At 43.9% G+C, this 18,242-nt stretch overlaps 1 protein-coding gene across 23 annotated transcripts in view; it reads right to left on the reverse strand.

Moving 5' to 3' along the window:
* Nucleotides 1-18,242, reverse strand: part of NRXN3 (neurexin 3) — a 1,033,016-nt gene that overhangs the window by 942,231 nt on the left and 72,543 nt on the right. The window contains exon 3 of one of the 23 annotated variants that reach the window (XM_065063785.1): nt 4,676-4,693. The exons of the other annotated variants lie outside the window; for them this stretch is intronic. Within the exon in view, the coding sequence (XP_064919857.1) occupies nt 4,676-4,693 (18 nt within the window). The remainder of the gene's footprint in view (nt 1-4,675; nt 4,694-18,242) is intronic. 23 annotated transcript variants of the gene reach the window in all.

An 18,242-nucleotide genomic window follows, 5' to 3' on the forward strand; every position in this document is an offset into this window, starting at 1 on the left:
GGGGGCAGTGAGTCAGGGTGTGTGGCACCTACTCTGAGTGATCAAAAGAATAAGACCATGAGGTAGAAGCCAAACAGAAAGTCATTTACCACAACATCTATGGGCAGAAATAGTGATCCCATCATACTATCTCCTTTCCCCTGTGGCAGAAATGGTATTCTGACATTGCACATGGCTGATCCCTAGGCATATTCACACAAGGAGGGCTACAAAGCTGATGGTGTTTGAAAACATGAAAATACACATGCAAGTGTTTGCAAAGATGGCCACATACACAAGAGAAGGTGTGCAGGTGGCAAGACCTGAGGGTGAATGCCTTTTATGGCTGACCCATAAGGAGATGTGTATCATTGCAAATCAGAGCACCTGATCAAGTAGGTGCACAAAGCGGGAAAAGCAATCCTGTTAGGCATGGAATAGGATTGTTCACCTTGGAAAAGACACATCTGACAGCATATATGATAGAGGTAAAATCCAAAATAATACAAAGCAGGTGAACAGGGAGTAATTTTTTTCCCCTAGTTGTCAGAATATAAGGAGTAGGAGTCATTTAATAAAATTCTCAAGTAACAGGTGTAAAAACAGGGAAAGAAAGTACTTTCCACATTTGAACAATTAAACAATGGGACTCATTATCACAGGATATTGTACAGGAAAAAATACACGTGGATTAAGAAAAACAAAGACTGGACATGTCCAAAGAAAAGATGTTCATCAATGACTGTACAACACCATGATCTGGATGCAACATAAGGTCAGAAAGTCCTTAACACAGCGACTACCAGAAACCACAAATGCATATCAAGACAAGACTAACGCTAACATAGTTTCATAAACTTCTTCCAAAGCATCTGCTTTCATAAAAATAGGCTTCTGGGCTAGATAAATTCTTGTTCTGGCCCCAGTGTTCACTACTGCCATGTGGTTGCAAATGGGCATACGTGGAGACGAAAAACATTCAGTGCAAGAGAATCCAACTTGTGGACAGTGCCTGTGCAAAGGGCAATGCAAGAATGAAAACAGTGGTGGCATCTATGAAGAAGAACATAAGCCTGTACAAACTGGTTTCAAACACCTGTATGAGTGGCACTGTGTGGATTTTGCTGTCAGCTGTGCTCTTCCCTAGTACCTTCAGCAAATCAGAAACACCAAAGGGGCTGAAGCACAGCTCACTCATGTTCATGCCCAAAAAGCAGAGTTCAGCTTCAAGGAAGCAGAAGTCAGCATACAGGTACTATGTAAATTATCCTATGACATAGAGTACAGAAGACAGATTAAAACGGCAGCCCTGAGATGAAGAAAGGACAGAAGCATGAAAAGATGGAGTTTGAGAGATTAAAGACCTGGATCAAAAAAGTGCTAGTATGCTTGTGCCTTCAAGGACCTCTGTATCCTTATAAAGGAGTTGTTTACACAAGCAAGGATTAATTTTTGCTCAGGGCCCCAGCTAACTAGGTCATTTCTACTGGGTCATGTTCATTGAGTTACATGCAAACTCTAGTCAGCAGTAAAATCATGACAGCAAAATTATTCATCTTTTAGCCTTCTCCCTATGAACATTTGAAGATCTCTCCCACAAAGTGGATAAGCGAGGCATGAATGGGAGAAGCACTGTTTAAACTTTGACAATCCCAGGTATCAGCACCAGTCACCATAATATCAAGAACCCATATTTAGTCCTTTCTCCTTCATATATTCTTCCATTAAAAAATAAAAATTAAAATTAAAAAGAAAATAGCAAGACAGGAGTGTATTGTTTGCTCCTTGATCTACTGGTCTTTTCCCAACAATCTGTCTTTCAGAACCTCAACCACTGGCACAGAGTAGAAAGGGGCAGATACTGTGCTGAGGTCCCAAGGGCATCCTTTCTGGTCTGTGCTGCACACCACTCCCCAGCCAAGGCACTTAACCCCTCTAAGAAAGCTCTTAACCTCCATAGTGTTCAGCCCAAGATTTCTAAGCATGTTGTGAAGGTGAAATAAGGCTGCAGCTATAAGCCCAAAGGGAAAACTGAAGTACCAAAAGGAGAAGTTATTTCTACTCTACATGACACAGGGAGTCAGTGACCCAGCTGAGCACAGACAGCAACTGTCCCAACTCCAGGGCCCTGCACTAAATACTTGATTTTGCTGCTTACAGTGTGGTGTTATTTTGTGAGTGGGGACATAACATCTGCAGGGCAGCTTTGCTTGATACCTCGAAAACTTCTTTCATTTGTGAAATAAGCCAGATGGGATCTTCAGTTGGCTCTAGAAATGAGTGTAGCACACCAGTCCCTGTTGCTGGAGTACCCCTTCTTCATAGAGACCTTGCAGCCAAGGAAGACTCATACTACATATTTCTGTTTACTTTGAACAAGACTAACTTCTTGGCACCTTGCAGAAATCGCACCCAACAGAGCCCTGTGCTGTGTTCCCCACTGCTGCCAGCCCCAGCCTATTCACAGCTACTTTCTCTTACTGGGAATTAGTTCTAGCCAGTCTATTCAACAATAAAAAATAGTTAATCAATGGGCTCTTTACAGCCCTTCCACTGCTTGTGGGTAAATAGTTACCATTAGCTCATAAAATCCCTAATTTGTCTTGCAAACAGTGGATGGTTTAAGTAACCATTTTGACAGGGGGCCAGGGCTCTCTCCTCAAAATACAGACAGCTGGATGGCCAGATAGGAAGAAAGCCTCTGCACAGCTGGGCAGAGGGGAAGCACACACCAAACCCTCCTGGTGGTCCCCATCACAGCCCAGCCACACAGCCATGTTAGTGGCCTCCCCAGAGGGAGCTGAACAGAGGGATTAGACTGCCTAGGAGTAAACAGTTACAGAGTCAAATAATGAGATGTGGGTAATTGTCGAAGCGAAAGCATACAGATGAGTGTGAGAGTACACAGAGAAGAGCATTCATGTGTGATTAGAAATCCATGTGAGAAACCACACAGCAGTCCTGAGAATGAGAACATGTGTATGAGCAATGGGGAGAACAAAAAATGCACATCCAAGCGTATAAATTAGGAGAATAAGAGGGCGGTGGGGCAGAAGAGCCTATTCAGAGAGTAGAAGGATGGACAGCACCAGGGTGCCCAGAACAACAGCCGCATGGTCCTGTCTTGGTTGTGCCACCTCTGCTGGGGCCCCTACTAGTGATGCCATCATCCTGTGTACACTGTACAGGCCTTGGAGATGGCCCTGATGTTGTTTAAGGGAACACTAGTTCATGGCATAGTATTTTGAGTCCTACTGGTAGGGCACAGGAAGGCCATGCCTTCTAAATTTAACCATCCTCTTCTGCCACAGACACCAACACCTTCAGAAGGTGATGGAGAGACCTGTGACCCCAAGCCTTTGGTGCACATCCTGCCAGATCCTGGCAAGATGAGAGGAGACAGGTGTTCCTGGATACCTCAGACTGGGGCAGAGAAGGTACTTGTTCAGCCACATGGGTCACTAAAAAGATTCAATGTTATGGCTGACAGAGCCTTTTATTCCCAAGGCATGCCAGGCAACATTTGCCATTTGGCCACCTCCGTCCTCATTGTTGCCAGCTGAGATGTGCACAGAATGCAACCTCAGCAGAACAAAAAGGGGTCTGATGAGAGAAGCCAAAAGGCTAAATACTAAATATGCAAGGGAATTACCCGAGTGGCTAGCTCTCACTGCATCTCACTGAAGTGTTCTGCAAAATCTGATTATCCAAATGTGGAAAAGAAGCAAGCTGAATGGAGACCTCATTCCAGGTTCAGGTTGGGTTTAGTAGAAGTTATGCAGAAAGCTGAGAAGGAAATGGCCCTCAACTCTCCAACCATTCCAGCCCAGCCAGGGCAATGCCAGATGCTTCCCTGGGCTTTCATTTTCATTTCACATAGTGATAAACCAGGTGGAGCTGCCTGAGCGTGAGGTAAAAATTAGTTTTTTAAGCTTCAGTGGCAACAGGATGTGGACTGCAGCATAAGGTGTCTACTTAGATTAACCCTTGTAGCTAAAGTTGAGGAACTCAGATCCTTTCAACAATGAGAGAGCGATCTGGGGAGGTTTGGAGTTCTCTGTGGTAAAATACTTCCTTGTGGAAGAACTCTCCAAATAAACATGCATATAAAACACACATTCTTTGTTTCTTTTAAATGAATCTTTGCACCCCATGGGGGATTCAAGTTTTGATACCTAAGCAAAAGCACACACTCACATTCAGCCAGAAACTTACTCAGTGATTTTTAAAACCTAAAATAAAACAACAACAAAAAACCCCTTTGTTAGTGGAAATTAAACTCAACAGGTTATCAGTGGAACTAGCAAATGGAGTAGACTGCAGTAGGAGAAGGAAAATGACTGAACTAGATTTGTATGCCAGACTACACACGGAGGTACCAGAAATAAACTGTATATAATATAGTCTTCAATGCCAGGTAATTAGTAATATAAGGCACCATTTTCCATGTAATTTTCATTCAGAAAGCATCCCTTTAACTGACCAACACAATGTAACCTCTGAGGAGGGAAGTTTGTGATCTTTGCAACTACGAAGCCCTCCTTTTAGCAAAGACCTTGCAATCCAGACCCTGTGATGTCCAGTACGGAGATTTGTTCTGCGTGCTCTCAAAAAGCAAGGTGATTTCTGTCCCTGGTAAGCACCCACCACCACTCCTTAAAGAGCAGCCTTTCAGTTCAGCAAAGACAACACTTACCTGGAATATGATTGACATCTGTCGAGGTGTTTTCATGGCAAGCAGAAGGGAGAAAAGGAAAAAGAGAGAGAGAGAAGAGAGAAAAGGCATTAGAGATGCACACAGCAACTCAGCATCCTTGCATGGAAATCAATTTCATGCAAAACCAGAAGTAATTAGGTTTGTTTGAAGGCCACCCGTCTGCAGCCAAGCACCCAGCCATGCAAGGGAGGAGGCACTGGCTCCCTCTCCGCTGTGCATGTAAACACGAATCCACCATCATATCTGTCCGGAGAGAGAGTTCCTGGAATCAGATAGAATCAAGCCATGTCAGTTCCTGTAAGAATATTGGTTAAAATATTCTACTGTTTTTCACACACAAATGCAAAAGAAGGAAAGAAAAAAAATAAATAGCCTGCCTGCAGTAGGTTTCTGTTGCACATAAATTCAAGCAAGTTTTCAGAAAAAAAGAAGAAAAGAACCTGCTCCCCTTTCAAAAGGGGCCATGTGAATTTATGACCAGGTGCAAGACACTCAACATAGTCCCAAAGTGTAGAAAAGAGTCCATTCCTTTTCATTCCTCCTACTCATAATTCCCAAAACAAGATCCTTCATTGCAGACAGCAGCAGGGGAGGGGGATAAGGAGTGCCAGAGGTTTGCACGTCCCACATGTTTTCTTTTCAAAAGATGCTGAACTCAGACCAAATACCATTCCGTATTTTTTCTCTTTGTGACATAAGACTGCTTTTCAGAATAAAACACACAAATCCCAAAATAAATTAGACTATATAAGTACCAATAACAGACAGGCATATCTTTGAATGAAGTGTGTGTTTTAGGCAGAGCCCACCAACCTTAGAATGTACTTTAAACAAACGTGTCTCATAACGTTTTCAGTATCTCAAGTTTAGTCTAGCTCTGAATAGCTACACTTATCATTGCACCATGAGGGAGGAACCACTGAAATCTCAAGGGATTAGACTAGATCAGCATTTTCCTTCCAATTCAGCCCTCCCCAGTGAAAAATGAACTTGTTTGAGTAAACAGTGGGGCCAAGTCCACTGGTGGCATTCTTCCCTGGAGGGCTGCACCTTGCCCAGGAGCTGTGCGGCTGCAGGTATCATCTTTCAAATAAGACTTCAAAGAAATACATGACTGATTTGGACTACTACAGGTCCTGGACCACTTCTCCCACAAGCCTAGGAGTATGACATGCTGGGTACTTCAGCTACACACCAAGGTCTAAGAATGTATTCTCCTTCCCTGAACATCCCCTCCAATTTCCATTGGTACTCCTCCTTCTTGTCTAAACCAGCTATGTTGCTGTGAAACCAGTGCCACTTGTCTTCCTGAAACTTTTGTCATTTCAGTGGTGAGTGAATGATTCCTGTTCATGTTGCTTTTTGTTTATCACTTTGTAATGGCTCCAGAGTCATTTCAGGAAAAGTGCCTGTCGTACATCAAGCCATCCTTCCCTAAGGAGGTGATAACCCAAATAAAACAATGAACAAAGAGAGGAGGGACTTTCATCAACTCATTTAATTTCCATAGTTTCTACTAGACATATATGTCAAATCTGATGAGTGCTATTTGTTGCCTTTCCTCTTTTGATACATAATTGTATCTAAGAAGCGGTGTCTTGGCATGCAAGACTGGAAGGACACTGGCACTGAAAGTTTGCCTGAAAATAATTATTTTTAGGTAGGAAGAAAACAAGTATCAGGGAGCAATGCATGTACTGAGGATGGCAGGCAAAAGGAGGTGAGAGCAGAGGCAGAAGGAAAGAGCAGACACTTGACCACCACTGCAGAATGCCAAAGAATTTGCAAGTCCACAGCTAGGACATGAGTTGGGTTGTTGCTTGAGAAAATCAGTGGCAATCAGAGAAGATGACACATTTCAGAAGAGAAAGAAGTAAGAGCTGTAAAGTACTGCAAATGTTTCTGATAATTCAGCAGCTGCCCCAAAGCCTAATCTAAGCAAGCACAAAGCTCTAGCTAGGCCCACGCTGTTCTCTCAGCCTCCCTGCACGCCTGACAAAGGAGAGGGCATGGCTGCAGCCCAGGCTACCTCAGGGGCCCAGGAACAGCAGGCGGCCTCAGAAGGGTGTTTGTGCTCCAGCAGGAAACCTGTGGGCTGTTTAGGGAATGAAAAGGATCAGCAAATAGAAAGGGCAAAGGAAAGAGCTAACCAAGGGTGAGCAAAGGATAAACACATTAAGCAAATAAGAGAAAAGGCACTGGCCTGTAACTGATACACCGCTTGAAATAACACCTATTAAACTGTGCGTGAATTAAACAGGTCATGAAGCTGTTAAAAAGGGGAACAATTAAGTGTTAAGAGCTACACAAGCATCTCTAAGATATAGTGTCTCAATGGCAAGTAACAGGGGTCAGACAACAAGGGGATTTCCATTTACCCATATTTTTTGTTGCAGTGTCCCTAAGAACAGGCATCCCCGATCCCGACATTTTATGCTTAGCTTTCTTTTGGCTGTATCTTTTTTGGAAAGTTTCCACCCAACACAATTTCTGCATATACTAGCTGCATCATAAAAGTCATTATTTACATCTCCAAGACACTTTTGCAGTATTTACCTATGTGACAGCCCAGGTCATTAATGTTACTTTCCCATACCATATACAAAGGGAGTTTCTTGTATTGCAGACACCCCCCCATGTGGTATCTGCTGGCAAATGCTGATTTTCAAATGGCCAAAGCACTTGTTTTTTTGCTTTAAACCACACATGAGAAAGCACTGCTTTCTTTGCAAAGACAAAAATAGCATACAGCCAGTCAGTCTTCCCAAAAGACCCTACAAGAAATACCACTGTGGCATACAGTTGAAATTGCCACACTAAGTTCTCACAGGAAACCCTCTAACACCTGTGCAGTGTGGTGTGCTGCTCCACTTTGGCACACAATTAAAACTCTAGTTGTGTATATCAACAAAAGAAACCCTTAGTAAGAAACCCCTCATGCAGTACCTTATGGCTGGTGGCTCCACAATTAGAAGAAACCTAATGCCTCAAGAAAGACAGAAGATAGAGAAGGCAAATAGGCAGAGTGACTAGATGTGGGGAGCTGAGTTGATTGTGTTTCAGCCTCTCATCTGAGATGTTCTCTCAGATTCTCCTCATGTTTTTCTGGTTCGATTTTAAAGGGACTGTTTAAAACACGTCCCCACTCTCTTCCTCTTCCATCAGCACTATAGTCCTTGCCACACAGGGACCTACTAACTGCCACAGGGACTGAAGAGGTACAGCGTTCCCCATTAAACAGGAAGCCTGCAGAACCCATGACTAACACCAAAGCCAGTGACCATGGAAGTTACTGCCATGCAGATCGAGGTTTCTCCACTTTCTTCAGCTCAGAGTACTTCAAACACAGAAAGGTCTGCCACTTCACAAAAGAAAAGGCAGAGTTTACTTTATCCTATACACAAGAGTACATTTATTGTGCCTTTGTAAAGGGCTGAGCTGCAAGCTGGTGCTGTTTGCTTTTATTCTTTGATGCTAATAGCTGGGTTGAAAGAGGGATCAGCGGGGCTGCTGCCTTTGTCTGGTGCAGCCCAGGCCATCTGGGCGAGGTGGAAAGGGAAGGAGGAAGATGAAGGGGAGCGGAAGGAACAAAGCAAACATTATTATAGCTCAGGTCATTCCCATGCCTGTAGAGGAAATATCTGAGGTATTTTTAATTCTAACATTTTTAACAAGAAATTTAGCAATAAGGGAAGGTGTCATGAGGGTGCACTTCTCTCTCCAACTGGAAGCCAGGGACAGCACACACTTTCTATGCACACCAGCCCTACCAGTACACATCAACTTGAGCTGAAGGGACCTGCTTTCGTTCCCATCACCATGGGCCAATCAGTCTTGTCCCCTCCTTTGATGGGATGTGGACACCAGTCTGGTGCCAGCCAAACTGAGAGCCACTGACTGAATTCACACATCACAAATCACTGTCAGGTGGGAGCATCCCAGGCTAACTGGAAATAAGCTCCTAGAGGAGAACAGCACTATCTTGTACTACAAGTCCCTCAAGGTGTCCCCCTCCAGGGCTCCCTGGTTACCAATCTCTCTGAACACCAGTGTGTGGAGAGGACTGGGGAGCAGGCAGAAACCGGGGAAAGGAGAAGGGCATCTTTTGTCATAGAAGATCCACCCCCCAATAAGAGGAGATCCTGTCTTTAGACAGGAAAAAGACCTTATTCTGAAGCTCACTCAGTTACCAACACCTAAAAAAGCAGATTTGGCTCTCATCATGCTGTAAATACAGCAAATGGATATAGGTACCATTTCGCTGGCAGAAGCATGACTGGTTGGCAATTCTCATTCACTTTGACTTACTGATATATATGAAAACAGTTCAGATTGATGCATTTAAGGCAGCCTGTGAAATTATTCATAAGATACATGATGAGCCTGCCTGGACTCCCATGGTATGGTAGTAAGAGATGCTGGTGACTCAGAACCAGGTGATTTCCTCTTAACTGAGCTCTGATACAACATTTTAACAATAGGATGAAGAGCTGCATTTCGGCTGAGCTGGAAGCCCCTCAAATTGCAATGAGCAAAGGCTTCATTAACTTGATACTTCATCAAACAAAGTGTCAATTCCAGATGCTGATTTGGCAAGTGGTCTCATTCCATCCTAACCTGGTCAAAGTAAAGGTAAAAATATCATCCTACTTCACCTCCTGTGCCAAGCTGTGGGGCACCACTGTTGTTGGTGCAAAACTGTACATAATCCTTGTCTTTCTCTTCAGGAAACAGTGGTTCAAATCCAGCTGAGAGGCTTACAGCAACATAAAAAGAAATAGCACTGACACTATATAAATAGCTTCTAACAATAATTTGCTTGGGTAAAGATGGCCTCAGTAATGAGATCAGTTCCAAGCACAACATCCTCGTAGTGTCCATGTTCACAAAGGAGATAGGCATCTTTAAGATTGCTGTATTTATGGTTAACTAAGTTAAAGTCTTGGCTCTGTTACATTCATAGAAGACTTGACAGTTACTTTGATAGTGTCATTATTTCATCCCTCATATTTACCTAACATCTTTTCTCTTACTCTGGTACCAGGCTCAATCCCTGGTGTCTTTCTACTGATTCCAACGGAACTGCCACAGAAATAATTCTAACCAAGTCTATTTAATTTGCTAAACGTTTAGGATACTGAAACAAATCCAAGACCACTTGAGCCTATGATGTCTATCACTGAGCTACACACTGGGATCATGAAGAACTTCACAATACTAGCAGGTGTAAGCCTTATTGTCTCACTCCAGAAGAATAGTACCCTGTAATTTGTGTTAATGGAGTGTTGAACACTTCTGATTTTATTCAGTAGAGACAAGTGGTGACACATACACATACAAGTTCATTACAATCAATTACATTTCTCTGTGTCCTTTGTCCTAAGGGATCTCTTAGGCTTCAGTCTCTTGGGAATAGTACTCACTTGATATGTTGCATAGAATTGCAGACATTTGTGGTACTGTGCAAAGAGCTAATACTTGGGATCCCAAAGCACTTATTAGCTGTGAATATAGGAATCATTCATCCAGTACTGAAATGCAGCCAGCTCTGAAGTGAAAGAGACAGATGTTTAACAGCTTATAGGAATGCCATACAGCAGTTTAGCCTGTCAGAGTTAGAACAACAAGAACTACTTAAAAGGCAGAATGAAACCTTATTCTAACTTGGCTGATTCTGCTAAAAGCGCCATGTGATTTTAAAGCACTTCTGATTTAAATGGGGTGAAGAGATTTGATTTGAAATCTTATCTGGATGATTAACAGTGATTTGATGCTTCCAATGCTCTTCTCCATACTCTGTGCATTCATGTCATGAGCAGCCTGCCCTCTCCACAGGGTCAGATGTGAGATGTGCTGGTATGTCACCCTCCAAAGCAGGGGTGTCAAACTCATTTTCACCAGGGGGCAGATCAGCCTCGCAGTAGTAGTAACTACTCATACATTTATATAGTCCTAAAATTACATTCAGCCTTTTGGAGGCAAGCACGAGGCTGATGTGGCCCCCACTGAAAATAAGTTTGACATCCCTGCTCTAAAGTGTATGAAGTTTAAGTAGATCTTACCTATATTAAAGAAAATGGACCCTTTACCTCAAAGGGCCAAGCTTTCTCCTCTAAGACAACCAAGATACTGAGGCAGTGTGAGCTTTAGCTAGCTCGGGAGAGATTTACAGGCAACTGTGAGCTCCCTACAATTGCCTGGCCATTTAGAAAAGCACTCTCATATCAACACGGTATAGATGGACTAAGTATGCCTGTTGCTTTCAGAAACCAATGCATAGAGTTACTTAGCTCCAGTAGAAGTAAAAAACAACCAAAAAAAACTTAGATAAATGAATTAATAATAATCCTTCTAATTAACCCTGTGCAATTACTATTCTTAGATAAAGCTGCTTGCTGATTTCACGGCTTTCAGTGAAAGTACCATCCCCTCCTACACATCCCAACAAATATGCTCATGAAAGTTCCTCAGTGCCCTGGCTACATTGCTGTGGGAAAAGCCAATAGTTTTGTAGCCTACTACTAGCAAAAATCCAACCAGAACTTAGTTACTCAATGCCCTCCAACCAATCTGTTGATCTTCACTTAAACTGCCTAGATACATTGTCTGAGGTCTCCACGATGAGGCTCCTTCCTATTATTCTATTCTAGGTGCATGGGAACTGGAGGAAATGGAGGATTGCTGTTTTGCACAGCACCTCAGCACACCTCTATTCAGCCAGTTGTGCCCATGGTCTTGTGAAGCACAGGAAGATGCCTAACTGTGTAACTTCTGAAGGCCAGGTGCAAGGAAAAAGAAACAGTGTCCTCTGTATTCACCATAGATAGAATGACAAGAAACTTACCATGCGGAAAGGGAAGCTTAGATTTAGTGTTAGAAAAATTTAGCAGCACCAGGGCAGTGAGGCTCTAGAATAGCTTGGCTACTGGGAGTTAGCCACCAGCATTGGAGACTATTGAGAAAAGGTTAAAGTATTTCTCATTAATTTTTCAGATACACCTGATCTTGTCTTGGAAAGACTAGTTAGCCCTTGAGACCTTTTCCAATCCCATTTTCTGTAATTTTATTATTCTAATTCAAAACGCACTCTCCCCAGACAATCCCGTCAGTAACAGCTGCCAGGCACCAGAAGCTGAAAGCTTCAGTAATGGAGCAGGGCAGACACCAAGGCCAAGCCTTTGACAGCAGCCAAGCACATTACTCAGGAAAGAGTCAAAGGAACTGAGAAGATTCCAAGTACCCTTATTAACAGCTTCCAGCAATGAGAGACTGGTGGAGGTTGTACCATGACCAAAATGCTTAACAGCCTGGATGGACTCTTTCCTCCCTGAATTTGCCTGGTCTCTTCTGGAAGTAGAATTTGTGCAGTGTGAAACAGCATTTTCGTTTGTCCATTTAAAACCTGCAGCAGAATATGCCACACTGGGCATCCCCTACCTGTTGCTTTATAAAAGATTATGAATAAACATTCATTATTCAGCATGATGACAGCACTCTTCATTCTAACTACCTCACCTCCTGCTTTAGCCATCTCTTTTCTAAACTGAAGAGTGCCAGTCCATCAAGACCCTCTGCATATGGCAGTCATTCTGTGCCTACAGGGAAAAGAGAACTAGGCCATCTTGAGCAGGACCAGTTTTGAATTTTATTCTTGGGTTAGTTGTACCAGGACATTTGTGCAACTGGTATATTTTAGCACACGTCTAAACCCATTGGAAGCCTGTCCCTCCCCTAAGGGCATGCACTCAATCTGGCTAAAAATCCAATGAGAAGCTTTTATTCTTTTCAGAAACACAGGCTGACAAGTTTATGAATAAGAAATACACACTGTGCTTGAACAAATCAGGCTAAGAGTGCTGTACCTCTCCAGAGACCCTTGTTCCTCACCAGGGCCTAGTGCAGATCCAGACCCCCATCTTCTCTTTCTGTTTAGCAGTATTACACACAGCCCTATAAGGAGCACTCATCGGCCTGGAATTCACTTGTAAGACTTGGGCCCAGAACGGCCTATAACTCCCGTGAAAGAGAAATACATACCAGAGGACAAACTAAGCTTTTCATAGGAAAACATGGACATAGTGTGTGCCCACGTTATGCACGTGCAGTACACAGTCTCCTCCACAAACACTATGATTTGTCATTCAGTGTTCCACACAAATAGCAAAAGCCACCATATGGCTCATCACGCTATGTACTAAAAGTGCCAAAGCTTTTTTCACCTAAGTGGCCACTCACACTAAAAAGGGGGATTAAATAACTTTCCTGCCTTTAGCTACAATATTTGGGACCGCTATTTATAAACCATTCATATATTAGGAGCAGTAGCAGGGCTACATCGAAAGTTGGTTTTGCATTTTCATTGGTCATCTTCAGTGGTAAAAAGAGGATGATTTCTCTTTCCCTCCCACCTTGGATGAAACAAGGACCTATGACCTCCTGAAAGCAAACATTGCTTATACTGCTGCCTGTTTTTCCTCACTTCTGTAACATTACCTAGGCATGTCTATACCTGCTTCCACACTTGTGGCTGGAAACTCCTACCCTCATCCAAATTTCCTTTCAAGGTGAGAAACGCTCGTGCTTTGTAAAGTGTTTCAAAAACTACTTGCAAGAGTTACATTCTCATAGACAGCTGCTTCCTCATGTTCTAACTACAGTTGAAACTAGCTTCCAAGCCAAATTTTCTCTTGACTTTAACAAGGACTAAATCAACCAATGTGACACTTGAGTGGCTGCATCATATCACAGCAAGAGATGTTCTTGTAAGCTAGAAGTGACTCACACAAAAGATCTCAGGGATATAGAAGCCAGTTTATCTACAATGGGCCTCCTATTTTAATTGATTTGGGCATCAGGAAAGGATGGCAACTGATGGATCTCCCTAAATGAAATACCCTCCCTGTCAGGAAGGCCTTCCCTGGATTCACCAGCATAGGTACTTATTCTCAGCTCCCAGATGCAGCAAAGGCAATAATGCTAGAAGGTTATCTAGACATAAAGATGACAGGGAGCTTGTTGATGACAATGCACAACAGTGGACTTTCCTATGCTGACCACCACAAAAATTAACCTAATTTTGAGCAGTCTTGTGGCCTAAAATAAAGCGAACGAGCCATGTGACTCAAGAAGCTAAAACTAGTTTCACTGCAGGCACTCTGCTATCTGCTCAAAGTACTGAAATCAGGCCTGTGGTGTTTCACATTTGTCTGCATCACCTGCAAGACTGACACAGAGACTGGAAACCAGGACATTTGCAACCATATGCCACAGAAAGAGGGTACCTCTCCTTCTGTTGAGCAAGAACCTGTAAAGATGCTGAGTATTATCAGCTTTGTCTTGTTCTAGGACCATCACCATGACAGCTACCAAAGGCATTTACTATCCCCAAATACATTGCAAATTGTGCTGCCTCCATTCTTCTCTTACCATCCAAAAATTATGTATGGGAGTAAACTTTGGGCATATTCCTTGTGACATATACAACACTGAGGATATTCAATAAACAGTAAAAAAAAAAAAAAAAAAAAAAAAAAAAAAAAAAAAAAAAAACACCACAGAAAAAGCATTTAATACAAGGAGATTTGGAAAAAATGTGGTAAGCACAGAAAGGGCTCATTAAGCCTATGTAGTGGCCCAAGCTATAATCTATTTGCTGCACCCAGTCTCGGAATTAATAAAACAAATCCCTCCATAAGTCTGACAGAGTTATTAGGGTATGCTAATATTCCCCTCAGAGCAATCTGAAGAAGCAGAGCTGGAGCCACAGAAGGCTGCGACTAGCCTAGCCAGGCAAGGGTGGGAGAGGGAGACCCTCCTCCAAATCCACCTGACTCCCATTGTCAGCACTGCTTACCCCTACCTGGCCTGCTTTGGAAAGGGTCAGAGGCTGCAGAACAAGGGGGAAAATTGCAAGGAGGAAAACTTCTCACCCTCACTTCTGCTGCCAAACTGATCTTACATGAAGCACGAAGAAAGATGCTGCTCCACTGGTTGAGCTCTGTGCTATCTGAGCCCTTCCCCGCCCACAGCAGGCCTGGGTGCCAGGCCACAGCAGGGAGGACATCTCGTACCAGTGGCCTGAGAGATCACCACCTGAGCTCTGAAAAGCAGCAGCATGTGCAGCCTTGGAGGGCACGAAAAACTCCTTTGCCCAGTTACACCCGGCTCTTACTAGTGCCACATGCTACCACTCCTTGTGCTGCATTGTGGCATCCCAAAACAGAAAGGACATAATACATCCATCTGCAAGGCACACAGACAGCTCATAGAAATTAAGAGTGATAAATTACTGGCACATGTTGCCCAGAGAGGTGATAGGTGGCCCATCCCTGGAAACATTCAAGGACAGGCTGGATGAGACTCTGAGCAAGCTGATCTAGTTGAAGATGTCCTGGCTCATTGCAGGGGAGTCAGACTAGATGACCTTTGAAGATCCCTTCCAACCCAAACTATTATTTGATTCTATGATTTTATGAAATCAAGAGGTGGCACTTTCACTAAAAGGGACCTCTAGCAGGCTCCACCCAGTAACCCAGTACTGTATCTTCACTGTCATGACAACTCTTTGTTGGAAGGTCTAAGCAGAATTATTAGCCTTTCACTACTGAATCTAATTCATGCAATATTACACACCTGCCTAACATTTCTGAGATTATCACAAAAATAAGAGGATGGTTATGTTTGGAAGGAACTTCTGGAACTCATCTAGTCCAACCCACCTGCTAAAGCAAATTCACCTAGAGCAGATTGCACAGGAATGCATCCAGGTGGGGTTTCAGTGTTTCTAGAGAAGGAGACGCCACAACCTCACTGGACAGCCTGTTCCAGTGCTCTGGCACCCTCAAAGTAAAGAAGCTTCTCCTCATATTCAAGTGGAACCTCCTATGCTGCAGTCTGTGCCCATTGCCCCTCAACCTATCATTGGACACCACTGAAAGGAGTTTGGTCCCATCCTCTTGACACCCACCCTTGAGATATTTATAAATATTGATGAGATGCCCTCTCAGCCTTCTCTTCTCCAGGCTGAACAGACCCAGCTCTCTCAGTCTCTCCTCATAAGAAAGGTGCTCTAGGACCCTAATCATCTTTATAGCCTGCCACCGGACTCTCTCCAGTAATTCCTTGTCCTTCTTAAACTGGGGAGCCCAGAACTGGACGCAGGACTCCAGATGCAGCCTCACCAGGGCAGAGTAGAGCGGGAGGAGAACCTCCCTTGATCTGCTGGTCACACTCTTCTTAATGCACTCCAGGATACCATTGGCCTTCTTGACCACAAGGGCACATTGTTGACTCATGGTCAACCTGTTGTCGACCAGAACTCCCAAGTCCTCCTCTGCCATGCTGCTTTCCAGCAGGTCCACCCCTAACCTGCACTGGTGCCTGGCGTTATTCCTCCCCAGGTGCAGGACCCTACACTTGCCCTTGTTGAACTTCATCTTCTCTGCCCAGTCCTCCAGCCTGTCCAGGTCTTGCTGAATGGCAGCACAGCCTTTTGGTGCGTCAGCCCTTCCTCCCAGTTTGGTATCATCTGCAAACTTGCTGAGCGTGCACTCTGTCTCTTCATTCAGGTCATTGATGAACAGGTTGAATAGGACCGGACCTAACACTGGCCTCCAACCAGACTGCACCATTGATTACAACCCTCTGAGCTCTGCCATCCAGACAGTTCATGATCCGCCTCACCATGCACTCATCCAGCCTGCACTTCCTGAGCTTGCCTATGAGGATGTTGTGAGAAACAGTGTCAAAAGCCTTGCTGAAGTCAAGGTAGACAACATCCACTGCTCCTCCCTTGTCTACCCAGCAAGTCATACCATCAAAGAAGGCTATCAGGTTAGTCAAACATGATTTCCCTTTGGTAAACCCCTGCTGACTACTCCTGATAACCTTATTTTCCTCCACACGCTTGGAGATGACATCCAGAATGAGCTGTTCCATCACCTTTCCAGGGATGGAGGTGAGGCTGACTGGCCTGCAGTTTCCTGGGTTTCCTTCTTAACCTTTTTGAAGACTGGAGTGACACTGGCTTTCCTCCAGTCCTCAGGCACCTCTCCTGTTCCCCAGGACCTTTCAAGGATGATGGAGAGCAGCTTAACAACAACATCTGCCAACTCTCTCAGCATCCCATGGGTGCATCCCATCGGGGCCCATGGATTTGTGGATGTCCAGTTTTCCTAAACAATCTCTAACCTGACCCTCCTCAACCAGGGAAAGCCTTCCTTTTCCAAGACTTTCTCTCCTATCTCTAGGGTCTGGGATACCTGAGGGCCAGCCTTAGCAGTAAAGATGGAAGCGAGGAAGGCATTCAGTAACTCTGCCTTCCTTGTGTCATCAATCACCAGGACACCCTTTGCATTCAGCAGCAGACCTACATTTTCCCTAACCTTCCTTTTGCTGCTGGTGTACTTGAAGAAGTCCTTCTTCTTGTCCGTGACATCTCTGGCCACCTTTACTTCCAAGTGGCGCTTGGCCTTCCTCAATACATCCCTGCATACTCTACCCTGTGTTCCTCCCAGGAGATCTGTCCCTTTTTCCACATTACATAAACATCCTTCTTCCACCTACTCATCCATGCTGGCCTCTTACTCCATTTATTTGATTTCTTCCTCATAGGGTTGCATTGGTCTTGAGCCTGAAGGAAGTGATGTTTGAATATTGGCCAGCTAATACACGTCTTCTTGAAAAAAGGGGAGGAAAGGGAAATAAAACTCCCTTTTTTTTTTTTTTCTTAATATTGATTATAGATAATAAGGAATCAAACCTAGGTTTATTACAGGATTCAGATTGGATTAATATGTAACTCATTTCTGTATTGGAAGCTTTGAAGAAGACACTGTATTTGAGGAGTCAGTGATCTTGACCAGGCCATGTCTGCTCCGTTGGTCCCTGTTCTTGGGGCTTGAGAATTCCATACATCGGCAGCAGTAGCCACTGCACGGCAACCTGCTGGAGTGCTGTCTGCCAGCCTGTGCTGCACACTGGGGGGTGTTACAAGAGAAATAACATCCAAAACCATCAGGAGAAGACACATGATTCTGTTTGTTACACAAAATAAAAGCTACTACAGCATGGGAAGGGGGAGGAAAATCCATCCAATGTCCACCTGATGCTGCATGAAAGCAGGATTCCCAGCCTCTGAAGTGATTTAAAATTTACTATCTATATTCCTCTTTTTACTATATTTTATTAAAATGCCTATTTCATTACACCATTTGTTGTTAAGCGTCCTTACTGAGGTCCAGAAAAAAACCCTGCACACTGTCTCTTGCTCACTCTTTCAGCCACCTAAACCCCAGTGCAGAACAGCTCTAAAGGAAAGACTCCTCAGAAACAGCTGCCATGGTGCTGGTTAGCCACCTGGTGCCAGCAGGTGCTAAGATCTGTGCTTTGGGAGGTCTCTCTGGCCAAGAAACCATTCACAGTCTCCTGTTCTAAAAATTCTTCTCCCTGAAGTGCCTACTGATTTGAAAATAAAGACCATGGTCTTGACATCTACTCGGTACTCATAATGCACTTAGTCTGCCTCTAGTTTTGGTGTGTGAGGTAA

This window comes from Columba livia, chromosome 5 (genome assembly GCF_036013475.1).
Source record: "Columba livia isolate bColLiv1 breed racing homer chromosome 5, bColLiv1.pat.W.v2, whole genome shotgun sequence".
NCBI lineage: Eukaryota > Metazoa > Chordata > Aves > Columbiformes > Columbidae > Columba > Columba livia.